The sequence below is a fragment of the Misgurnus anguillicaudatus genome, chromosome 16 (assembly GCF_027580225.2).
Source record: "Misgurnus anguillicaudatus chromosome 16, ASM2758022v2, whole genome shotgun sequence".
Classification (NCBI taxonomy): domain Eukaryota; kingdom Metazoa; phylum Chordata; class Actinopteri; order Cypriniformes; family Cobitidae; genus Misgurnus; species Misgurnus anguillicaudatus.
The window spans coordinates 17,119,551-17,131,581 of NC_073352.2; the positions used below are offsets into that span (position 1 = coordinate 17,119,551).

At 37.3% G+C, this 12,031-nt stretch overlaps 1 protein-coding gene across 9 annotated transcripts in view; it reads right to left on the reverse strand.

The window, feature by feature from the left end:
- Positions 1-12,031, reverse strand: part of gpc3 (glypican 3) — a 160,858-nt gene that overhangs the window by 43,663 nt on the left and 105,164 nt on the right. For 7 of the 9 annotated variants that reach the window (XM_055178090.2, XM_055178093.2, XM_055178091.2 and 4 more), the window contains exon 6: positions 4,819-4,936. In XM_055178090.2, the coding sequence (XP_055034065.2) occupies positions 4,819-4,936 (118 nt within the window). Of the gene's footprint in view, positions 1-1,490; positions 2,509-3,098; positions 3,120-4,818; positions 4,937-12,031 lie in introns of those variants that run through there. The other 2 variants (XM_055178092.2, XM_055178097.2) reach the window with 2 other exon arrangements.

Genomic DNA, 12,031 nt, shown 5'->3' on the forward strand with positions numbered 1-12,031 from the left:
CAGCAAATAAAACAAAACAATATGACAATCGTGTACAACAAATGCAACTGCAAGGTTATTCGCTGTAACTTGTCTTTAATATGTCTATTAGCATTTTTACCCATAAATATACTATACTAGTGGTTTAAAAACGTTTAGCAAAGTTGTCCTAAGACAAGAACGAGTATTGTGTATTGGTTTTAAGACAACTTTTAGAAAACTTTTTGATCCACTTCAATTGTTGACTAGTCTATCAGCAAAGATTTTAGTTCAAATTTTAAATGTTTGAAAAACATTTAAAGCTTAGATCGAATTACTTATCGCTTTATTTTAATTCTTGGGCCTATATGATGTAACCAAGACAAAATGCAGCAATTTACCAGTAACTTATATTTTACACTGCTCCCACACATTGCAAAAAAAAGAATGGGGGAGTACCCTCGGGAGAACCGGGGCAAAAGTAACACGGGACGAAAGTAACAAAGCGATTTTCTCCGAGCCCTGATAACATTTGCATTCCAAACTATGACAGCATCTTAGGCACACAACCCGTGACAGAGCTGACAAATATCGTGTTATTTACTCACCGTTTTCCGCGTGTAGATCCAGAAAGGTGTTTTCAACCATGATAAGTAAATTCTTAAACCGGTTTTTGTTCTTATAACGTGTTGTGTTTCTGGTTTCATGTGTTAAAGTACTGATCAATCTATAGGTTATTAAGGCCCTGTCCGCTCGAGTCTGTCCCAAAATACGACTCCGTTGCACCCACGTGGACTCGCATTAAGGGTCCCTAAAGTCTGGACTACGTGATGTCATCAAAGTGTGGACTCTGAGGAGGACCACAAGTCCGGAGTGTGCCATTTGGGACAGGACCAAAGTGCTCTAACACATCCTAACGTTTCACTTCTCTGAGTTTTTCAAAATAAAAGTGTTTCGTGTTTAAATTTGAGGAGATCCTGTCGGGACGAAAGTAGCACATGTTACTTTTGTCCTGCTGCTAATAATGTTGTTTATGTTGAAAATTGACATTATTATAATTTGATTTGATTTAATTTTCATAGTGTTCAAACTGTTGAAAGCTTGTTTTATTCTCAACAATTTAAGTTTGTACTGTTGGTTGCTTTTGAAACATTTGATAAAACTGAAATTTAAAATAAAAAATGTAATTTCATTATTTTTTACAAAGATAAATTACAAAATATGTCTGCAGTTACATATTTACCAGGTCATAGGTCAAATCAATCTTGTTTTGTTGTGTTACTTTCGTCACTGCAGGTGGGGTCGAAAGTAACAATTCACTACTTATGTTTAAAGTGGAATTATACTGAAGTCGTTTTACATTTTTTTCAATTCCACCTGGTATGGATAGACCACACTTATAAGTTATTATTACCACAGCAAAAAATATGTCTCGGTCTATAACATTATCTTTTAAAGTGAAGTTTTTATTTAAAAAAAAATGGTACTTTCTCCTCTGCTTTCCCTTACTTTTGGCACAAATATGTACCTCTGAGGTACTATTATAAAAACTTTTTAGGTGTACTTTTTAAAAGGGTACCACCCCAGTGAGAGCTAGGAACATTTTTTGCCATTTTTTTTTACAAATTACTTGTGTCCCGCCTGTTTTTTTGCAGGGTTTCTTATAAAGGGACAGTTTTTCCCATGTGTTGATCTCATCTATCCAGGAAAATTTTACACATTCATTAAGTTTATTTCTCACCAAAAACAAGTAAACTAAGGAGAAAAGTTTTTAATTTACCAATTTTCCACACAGGAAGTAAACAGTTTATAAAAGACAAGAAATACGATTCCAATATAAACAGAGAACCACAACTCTTATGAATTAACACGAATAAATGTCTGACACTTACAAACACAAGCAGACACCGTCTGAGGATATGTACCGTCAGTTTCATCTCCTAACACATTTGCCATTCAGCAGATAAGCATACTGTAATATATATATTTTAATAATAGGTACAGTACATGAAGATACAGTATCTACAGAGCCTGATATACATTGACGCCTGAGAGATCCGTCTCTGAATCATGTTTAGGCAAGCAGATAGGAACAAACAAACTCTTTGAGTACTTGCCGAGTTGGAATAGTTTGATCACAAAGTCATTTTTTCTTCATTTATAGCAGCAAGCTGCACTCTAAACTTGGCCCCATGGAGCCATTACATCAGCATCATCAGGCGTGAGAAAAAGGGGTCTGTGGAGCAGAGGGAGGGTTACGTTTGGTCTTTTCGCTGGGTAGCGCAGTCCCTAACGTCTCGGTTTCAGAAAAGGCTGACCAAACCTCAGCCAACAAGCCGTCTCTAGTGACGCTATACTAACACTTTTTGGGACACGCGCTTGTCACGCTATATGCTTCGGGAACCGAGATATTTAAAACGCCCCAAAACCTTATTGCTCTATAAAATCAAATGGGTCCACACCCAAATTTTTTATAGAATCAACTGGTGAAGAAAAGTGACAAATATTCAGACTGAAACAGTCCTGATATAAGTTTTCTGTCCATCTGCCCTGGGAAGTAACACAAATGAGAGCACATATTAGCACAGTGCCAGACAACAGCAGATGCAAACTATTATCTCACCATTGAAGGGAAAGTGATCTGAATGTTTGATTAAAACATGTTTGAGTTTCTTCTGGTGAAAATAAAGGCAACACCAGCAGTCAAAGTAAATCAGTTTTGATTTCTCAACTGTATGTGGGCTGTATATTCATTCTAATGCCATGAGATCAGTCACTATACTGCAGGGACTTGTGGGATTGGATTTTGTTGTGGCTAGTTAAGCTCTCATTTAGGGTATTGTCTGAAAGTAGGATTGTAACTTTATTCTCATGAGATTGCAGCTGGGTTCTTCAAAAAATGCCATAGCAAAAACATCACATATACACACAGTCTAACTAACAACCCTGGAATCCATAATAGCCTATGTGTGTGCGTGGCTGATGTGTTTATAGGGGCAGCGGATGCATTTATCTGAGAGATCTTTCGCAATTTACTTGTCTATCAACATGGGCGGCACATAGCTGTGTGTGCGAGGTGAATCAAACTGCCAAACTTACCTAAAAACAGTATTATGCATAAAGCATACAGTGTGTCACCTTGTCGGTGTGAAATCCTAAATCTAGCATCAAAGTTTGATTTCAGTAATTGATTTCACATTGATTTCAATCTTTGACAAGAAATTACTCAGTTAATATGAAAGATGTCAAGAGTATATTTTATATATAAGACAAATTTTTTTTTTTCAAAAAATTCAATTTATGCACTTGGCAGAGGCTTTCTTTGTTCCGTCGAGAAGAAATTATGTTTTTGAGGAAAACATTCCAGGATTTTTCTCATTTTAATGGACTTTAATGGACCCCAACACGTAACAGTTTTAATGCAGTTTAAAATTGCAGTTTCAAAAAACTCTAAACGATCCCAAACGAGGCATAAGGGTCTTATCTAGCGAAACAATTGTCATTTTTGGAAAGAAAAATAAACAATATGCACTTTTAAACCACAACTTCTCATCTTCCTCCGGTATTGTGACACGCCAGCGCAACCTCAGGTAATTGTGTAATGATGTCGAAATGTCACTTGTTACATGAAACGCACATTTGCGAACCACTTTAAACAATAAACTGACACAAAGACATTAATTAGTATCATTCCACATACAACAACGTTGGAACGGTCCTCTTTCTCCACACTTGTAAACACTGGGGCGTAGTTTCGATACGTCATCCGTGACCTCTTGACGTGATGACATATTACGTGAGGTCATGCTGGCACGTCACATGACCGGAGGAAGACGAGAAGTTGTGGTTTAAAAGTGCATATTTTTTATTTTTCTTGCAAAAAATGACGTTTGCTAGATAAGACCCTTATGCCTCGTTTGGGATCGTTTAGAGGCATTTGAAACTGCAATTTTAAACTGCATTAAAATGGTTAATGTAAGTATTGGGGTCCATTAAAGTCCATTAAAATGAGAAAAATCATGGAATGTTTTTCTAAAAAAAACACAATTTCTTCTCGACTAAACAAAGAAAGACATCAACATTTTGGATAACCCTTTAATGTATACAGCCCATTTAGGCTATACATTTGATCAGTATGTGTGTCCCCTAGTACTAATCAAACCCATGACCTTTCATGCAGCTAACACAATGCTCTACCAATTAAGCTACAGGAACACAGGAGCTGTTATACGCTTAGTAATAGATATACACACCTACTCGTATTCAGCTTTACTAATTCTAGCCTAGAGCTTTTCATATTACGGTTGCATCCATCCAAAACCACACATCCTCAAGGTATAAAGGAAGTGCGGAAAGCAGCGTCCTTCAGATCTCCCTCATTGACTTCCTCTGTCTAGATGAGCCAGATGCTGTTCTCTCAGGACTCACTAAAGGGTCATATATCAGTGTGGGCTCTCGGTTACAACAGAGAAGGTGCCGTACATGAAACATAAGCGGACACGCCCAGAAATGCACACCCCACATGCTGTACAGGTGAGACGTCACACAGCTTTTCTTTTTTAAAGTCAATGAAAGGTTCTGCTTTGTCTGCAGTAATACACAGATACCGGCAGCCCCTATATCGCACCCACTGATAATGTACAAGAGTGTTGTGCCAAACAAGAGTGTTCAGACATGTGCATCTGTCTGCGATGATGGGCAGACGTTCGTGACGGGACATATAACAGGTGACAGGTTTATGCATGACCGCACGTCTGCCTGCTGACGGACAGCGTGCTTGGAATATTGTGATTATTCACAGATGTTTGCTGTAAAGTTCACATGTACAAAGCATGTTTGAAATATAGAGCGTGAACTCACCTGATTGATGTGTTTGAGTTTGTCTATGATCTGGCTGATGACGGGCTCAGGAGGTTTTTGTCTGGATTCGGAGCCGTGCCCGTGAGGATGGACTCTTTTCAGACCTGGACCAGAAAACCTGTAAAACATAAGACACACGCACAGACTTAGAGGTGGGTAGGTGTATTATTTATAGGCACATACTTTAAAGTCTTGGCTACAAAAAAGCAGAACATTTATAACATATACTGCTCAGAAGAAGATTTTAACATCTGGGGATGTTGTCACACTACACAAATGGCCATTAAATAGCCTACTACAGGCTGGTTATACAGCATTTGCTAACACATTTTTTAGTAAATAAAATAAAGTGTAACGCTAAATGTGACACTGCATTGGTTTAAAACTGTACCTGTCGTTGTAGTAGTACCCTATACTACTGTTTTGTACTTATACATTATATAATTGTGTTGTACCTTTTGGGGTACATTACTGTACCTTAAGGATTTTTGTAACCTTTAAAGGTGCAGTTAAAGGTGGGGTGCATGATCTCTGAAAGCAAATGTTGACATTTGAAATCAATTAAACAAACACGCCCCTACCCCAATAAAATCTGGACCTTCTTTTGGTAGACCCCCCCCCCACACATACGCAACCCAGGCAACAATGTCAGTTAGTAGACACGCCCCTTACTGCTGATTGGCTACAAGTGTGTTTTGCAAGAAAAGTGGGCAGACCCCAATGGAGATAGAGGGGATGAACTGAGCTCGTACCAAGTGTGTGGTGAGATCATAACAAGGCAGGGTTTCCCATTAATTGTTTTACCACAGAATCAACACTGGCCCCCACAAATAGAATTATCATGATTCCCATTTACATTAATTTCACTATTTAAAACAGCTTAATTTGGCTTAAAATATAATTTGATATATAATACAGATACAGATCAAAGAGTAGTGAAACATATTTCAGGTGCCAACACTAGATCAAACGCAAACACGGCATGATGATATCACATATATGCTAATTAGCGGGTGACGTCATCACCACTGCAGTCTCCTCAAAATCCTGTGGGAAACACTGCAAGGGTGTGGTGAGCTTGAACCTGCTTACGTAGGATCGTACTGCTTACATCACGCAGTACCGCAACATCCAACAGAAAAATTCAACTGCAGTAGCCACCATTCAACCTGAAGAGGGCAGCACTCAGACGTTTTTATACCATATATTGTAGCATTGAAACACTTTATACCCAAATTTAGTTAATTAAATCAATGAACAGCACTAATAAAGCCCCATTCTTACAGATCATTAACTAAAAAAAGTTGGTTTAGGGTTTAGTTACTCTTTAAAGGACACAGTAGGTCCTTAAGGTATAAAATTGTACAACATCTTTATGTGCTGTATATCCATAAAGGTACAAAAAGGTACTTTTAGGGGTACCACCCAAACGACAGAAAAAGGTAAATTTTTTTTAGCTTTTTTCTGACAGCGTGTCTGTGAAGTCCTGTGAATAATCTAATAAAGTCTAATAGTCTAATTGATTTTAAATATTGATTTTATTTTATTTTCAATTTTTGACATGAGCTTACTCGGTCAATATTGATTACATCAAGGTTATTTTAGAAAACATTAAATTAGCTGGATTTACTAAATTCATAGTAATTTAAATATAGTTAAGATATTGAGACACTAAATGTAAACAGTTAAATAAGCATTTTTACTATTGGATCTGCCATGATATCCCAATATATGAGAAAAAAACATTAAACTATTTATTTAAAATAAATATCTCATTTAAATCACCGATCATGACATACGATTTATTATTTAGCTGTATCCCTAGAAGTATTTGACCAAAAACATATAATGTAGTCCAAGTCGTCTACTGTTGGCCTCTACTGCCACCTGGAGGTAAAAATATGAATGAAACTCTAATCTGAGTAAAAGTCATTAACTCATAAATTCTGTTTTTCATCAGGCCGCATGCACATGACTGCCACACGAGGACAGAAATTTATGAGGTACTTTCCATCTGACAAAAATCTGTGCTTTTGAATAAATTATCCCATGCGGCTTCTGTTGTTCGGTTTTTCCCAAAGCTAAAATGAATAACTCGCTACAAACAGAAGCATAAATATAAATGGTGTCTGGTAGTTAGTCATAATCTGTAAGCTGCTTTTTTAGTCTGTTTTTTATACTCAATTTCTGTTTTGGCTCTCAACACACATACTAAACCCAACTGTAAAACACAAGACACAACTGGGTCAAACATGTGCTGGCATCTAAATGTTACTGAGCAACTGGAGCATATGTTGGGCATCATCAACTGTTTTAAACGTGTGCGTGTGTGTCTGCACCCAAGTGTTCCTCTTTTCCCCCGGGGTCTTTTGGACTCGTGTTCCAGTTAATTACTCCCTATTAAAACCTAATTAGTGTTGATGCACACGGGCGCTGGGGCGAGAGAGGGACACTGAGTGACACATCGGAGAGTGTTGTGATACCACCTATAACCCGCTAAAGTCCAGGCTCACAGAGAGCACGAGCAGTAGCCCATCACATGATAAAGGCCTTTCTGGACAAATGAGCCGAAGATATGACCTCATACTCCATATTAAGAGATGACATAACCCTTAACAGTTTTCTCCACTCATCTCTCACAGTGCCTTATTTTATATGCACTGCTTCTTCATTAGGCCAAATTACATTTCCATACTTATTTATCCTTCTTATTACTCTGGATGGCAGCTCACCTCCCGCTCTTAATTATCACATTAATAATACAGACAAGAGCACCATTATAGGGAGAAGATCAGAAGACATCGGCAGCGTTTAATAGGGGACGAGATTACATCGAGCTTCATGCATGATGTGCCATCTTTGTAAAACTGACCTGGGTCAAGCAACCTCAGGTCATCTTTAGAGCGGGTTTCTGAAAAGTTATTCTTACTGATGGAATGGACAGTGGTGTGAATAAAGACACCAAATTAATTTTGTTGCATTGTATGGGTGCAATAGGGTAGGGGATGTAGAAACAACAGTGCAAAAGTTACACATGTAAAAAATGATATCATATAAACATAAAAAATTAAGTTAACTTGTTTTACTAAGTTACGTCAACTTATCACAAGTCAAAACTTTAAAAAGTAGGTTGAATAGACTTGCATAGTTAAATTGTTTAAACAAGTCCAGTAATTATACTTTACTGAATTTTAATATTTTTTGGCCATTTTTGGCTTTATTTGACAGTGGACATGACAGTACAGGGAGGAGAGAGGGGTATAGGATCGGCAAATGACCACGAGCCAGGAATCGAACTCGTGTCGCCAAAAGTGCAAAAGCACCACGTGGCGGAACGCTGCCCACTACACCATCGGCTCCGACATCATACTGTATTTTAAATTATATTTGATGATATACATGTTAATATGTAAGATCAATGTGTATTATGTAAGCAGTGTTGGGTAAGTTACTAATTACTTTCTAAATCCTTTTTAGTAAATGATACAAAGATAGGCTTGAAACAGCTTGAATAAATCACATAAAAGTACATTAATTATTCTGGTCACACTTTTAGTGAGGTCCAATTCTCACTTTTAACTAACTATTAACTACTTTTGCCTCACTATGCTCCTATACTGCTTATTAAAACTTAGTAAAGTAGTTGCTAAGTTTCAGTATTGGTAGGAATTGGGTAGGATTAAGAAACTGGAATAAGGTTTTGTAGAATCAGGCATTAATATGTGCTTTTTAAATACTAATAAACAGCCAATATCTCAGTAATTATAATGCTAATAACCAACTAGTTAATAGTGAGAATTGGAAACTGCAAAAGAGTATTTAGTTCAATTACATCAGAAGTAATTGTAATTAAATTACAGGAAAATTAAGAGTTATCCCTTACTTTATTTTTTTAAGGAAAAAGTAATTCAATTACAGTAACTAATTACTTAGTAACCCAAGACTGTATGTAAGATACTTGGCATTCAACATATCCAAAGAAGCTCTCTGAATGTATGGCCATACAAGGGATTATACACTCACCTAAAGGATTATTAGGAACACCATACTAATACTGTCTTTTACCCCCTTTCACCTTCAGAACTGCCTTACTTCTACGTGGCATTAATTCAACGAGTTGCTGAAAGCATTCTTTAGAAATGTTGGCCCATATTGATAGGATAGCATCTTGCAGTTGATGGAGATTTGTGGGATGCACATCCAGGGCATGAAGCTCTCGTTCCACCAGATGCTCTATTGGGTTGAGATCTGGTGACTGTGGGGGGCATTTTAGTACAGTGAACTCATTGTCATGTTCAAGAAACCAATTTAAAATGATTTGAGCTTTGTGACATGGTGCATTATCCTGCTGGAAGTAGCCATCACAGGATAGGTACATGGTGGTCATAAAGGGATGGACATGGTCAGAAACAATGCTCAGGTAGGCCGTGGCATTTAAACAATGCCCAATTGGCACTAAGGGGCTTAAAGTGTGCCAAGAAAACATCCCCCACACCATTACACCATTGCATTAATGAGAAATTGAACAGGTGTTCCTAATAATCCTTTAGGTGAGTGTAATTAATTTTTCAGTTTGCGTAGTAAAGGCATAAAAATAAAAAAGTCACATTTTTTAAAATGCCCCTGTGATCTATATGCATTTCATAAAATTTATATTCTATAATACTGTCAAATTAAATACAATGCATGCATATCAAATTATATATAATACTTGCATTGAACTCCAGCCAAATATTAAAAAAGCCCATGATTTGCTCACCCTAAACCAAGCCAAGATACACATGTCCATCATCTTTAAGACAAGCACATTTTGAGCTATTTTAGTAAATGTCCCTATAATCTTTCCAGCTTTGTAATGCAGAAAACAGGGAACAACTTCTGACTTTAAGCACTAAAAAACTACATTCATCCTTTACAGAGGTAATCCACACGGCTCCAATAGGTTTATAAAGGTTTTCTGCAGGTAATTGCAATTTTTTAAAAGAAAACTCAATATTTCAAACTGTATTAGTTGTAATATCTCCGGTAGCTTTTTGGTAACGATGCCATGTGTTTTCGCGTAGTGAGCGTTGGTTGCCATTCGTATGTTGCGCAGTGACACTTGTGAATAGGCTTTATGCCTAGCTGCACTTATTCCTGAACTTAAGCCAGCTCCTGGTTTCCTGTCTGCCATTATTGGACAAACTGATTCATCCAGGTGTGCCTGACCTCAGTAGTCACAAACAAACTGATTAGTCCAGGTGTGCCTGACCTCAGTAGTCACAACAACAATAATCAGACACACCTGGATTCATCAGTTTGTCCTATAATGGCAGACAGGAAACATGGAGCTGGCTGAAGTTCAGGAAGTAGTGCAGCTGGGCATAAAGCCTATTGTCCAAGATGGCGTCATTATTGAAAGCTAGTTTACAATATGGATATTTTTCTTACAAAATCAAATTGATTCACCGCAAAAGAACTTTATTAACCCCTTGGAGCCATGTGGATTACTTCTGTGAAGGATGGATGCACTTTTTTGAGCTTCAAAGGCAGACGTTGTTTCCTGATCCATGTTTTCTCACATTAAGCTTGGGAAAAAAAGGACCTTTACTAAAATAACTCCAAATGTGTTCGTCTAAAAGATGATGACATATGTATCTCAGATGGCTTGAGGGTGAGTACATCATGGGGTAATTTTGATATTCGGCTGGAGTATCGCTTTAACATGAATTAAACTTGCAGAATAGAGCTGGACAAAGCAAAGGGATTTAATCTAGATCGTTTCTGTATTACACAAGTTAATCTATTTTATTGGCATTGAGACATCATTATTAAAGCTCCTAAAAACTAAAACAATCCAGCACAGGCATGATCATACAGCGGGAACACATGCAACCCAGCTGCTACTACAGGAAATGACATCAACACCCTGTGGCTGTACAGTCTGGACCAGACTCTCGTACTAGAGCCCATGAGTACAGTAAACCTGCTCAGACTCATGGTCCTGCTGAGAAGCCCTCAGAGATCAGCACGCTCTACTGCCCAAACCTACTGAGACCCTGAGAAATATTCATGAGATTCAAGAGCTAGCAGGAGGACAGCTGAAGGAGATGGATGTTATTGAACATGAGAAAGACTTCGGAAACACATACAATACAATTTTTCTCAAATCTTTCTTGAGAATTTACACATTTTTAGGTGGCTAGATAAAAAAAATAGGTTGCTACGTCCTTTATAAAGGAATCAGCAATACTGTCCATGTACTGATAAGACCTATTATGAACAAACCCAACCCTTGGGTAATAAATAAACCTATGCTGGGTTGATGTTTCCCTAATACTCCCTGTTGGTTTGTAATTTAACTTGTTTTAACTCAAAATGCTAGGTAGCAAAATGCTACCCAGCAATTTCTTAGATATGAGGGATGCTAAAACTGAAGGTAAAAATCGAGCCCAGTCTCCTGAAGATGTAAAGCTCGTGCAATACATACGCCATATTCCACTTTGGCGTGTACATGATATGCAAGTCCTTCCCATTCACTTAAACGGTGCATCTTTCTTCGTTGTTTTATTTATTGGTTTCTCAATTTTTTTTGCTATTTTTTACCATTTTTGCTTGGGTTTAGGGTTAGAACAACTTTTTTTATATAAAAATGACATCCTAACCCAAACACCAACTCTAACCCTAACTCCAAGCGACCATGGCTTAAATATGGACAAAAACATGGAGAAACCTGTATATTAAATAACCCCATTCAGCAAATCTAAAATCTAACCCTAAACCCAAGCGAAAATGGTTTAAAAAACAGAAAAAAATTGAGAAACCAATAAATAAAACGACAAAAAAAGGTGCCCAGTGAATGGGAAGGACTTGCGTATCATATGCACGCCAAAGTGGAATTTGGCGTATGTATTGCACGAGTTTTACACTTCGTGCTATTTATACGCATCCTCAGGAGACTGGGTAGTAAAAATCAGCACCGGTTTTAGTGACACACAAAAATATTAACACCCCAACTTCTTCAGGACAAACTGTCTATACATTACTCATGCAATGCTACAACCAATTCTTACAGTCATAGCAGCTTTTGCAATATAAACTATTTAAAAAAAAATTCTGCATAGCTTCTCTTTGATCTTTTATGTAAAAGAATGAACAGAATGCTGTAGTAGCTTTAAATGTTTACTTTAGATTATTATTTGACATTTTTTAGCTGACTATTTAATTAATCAGG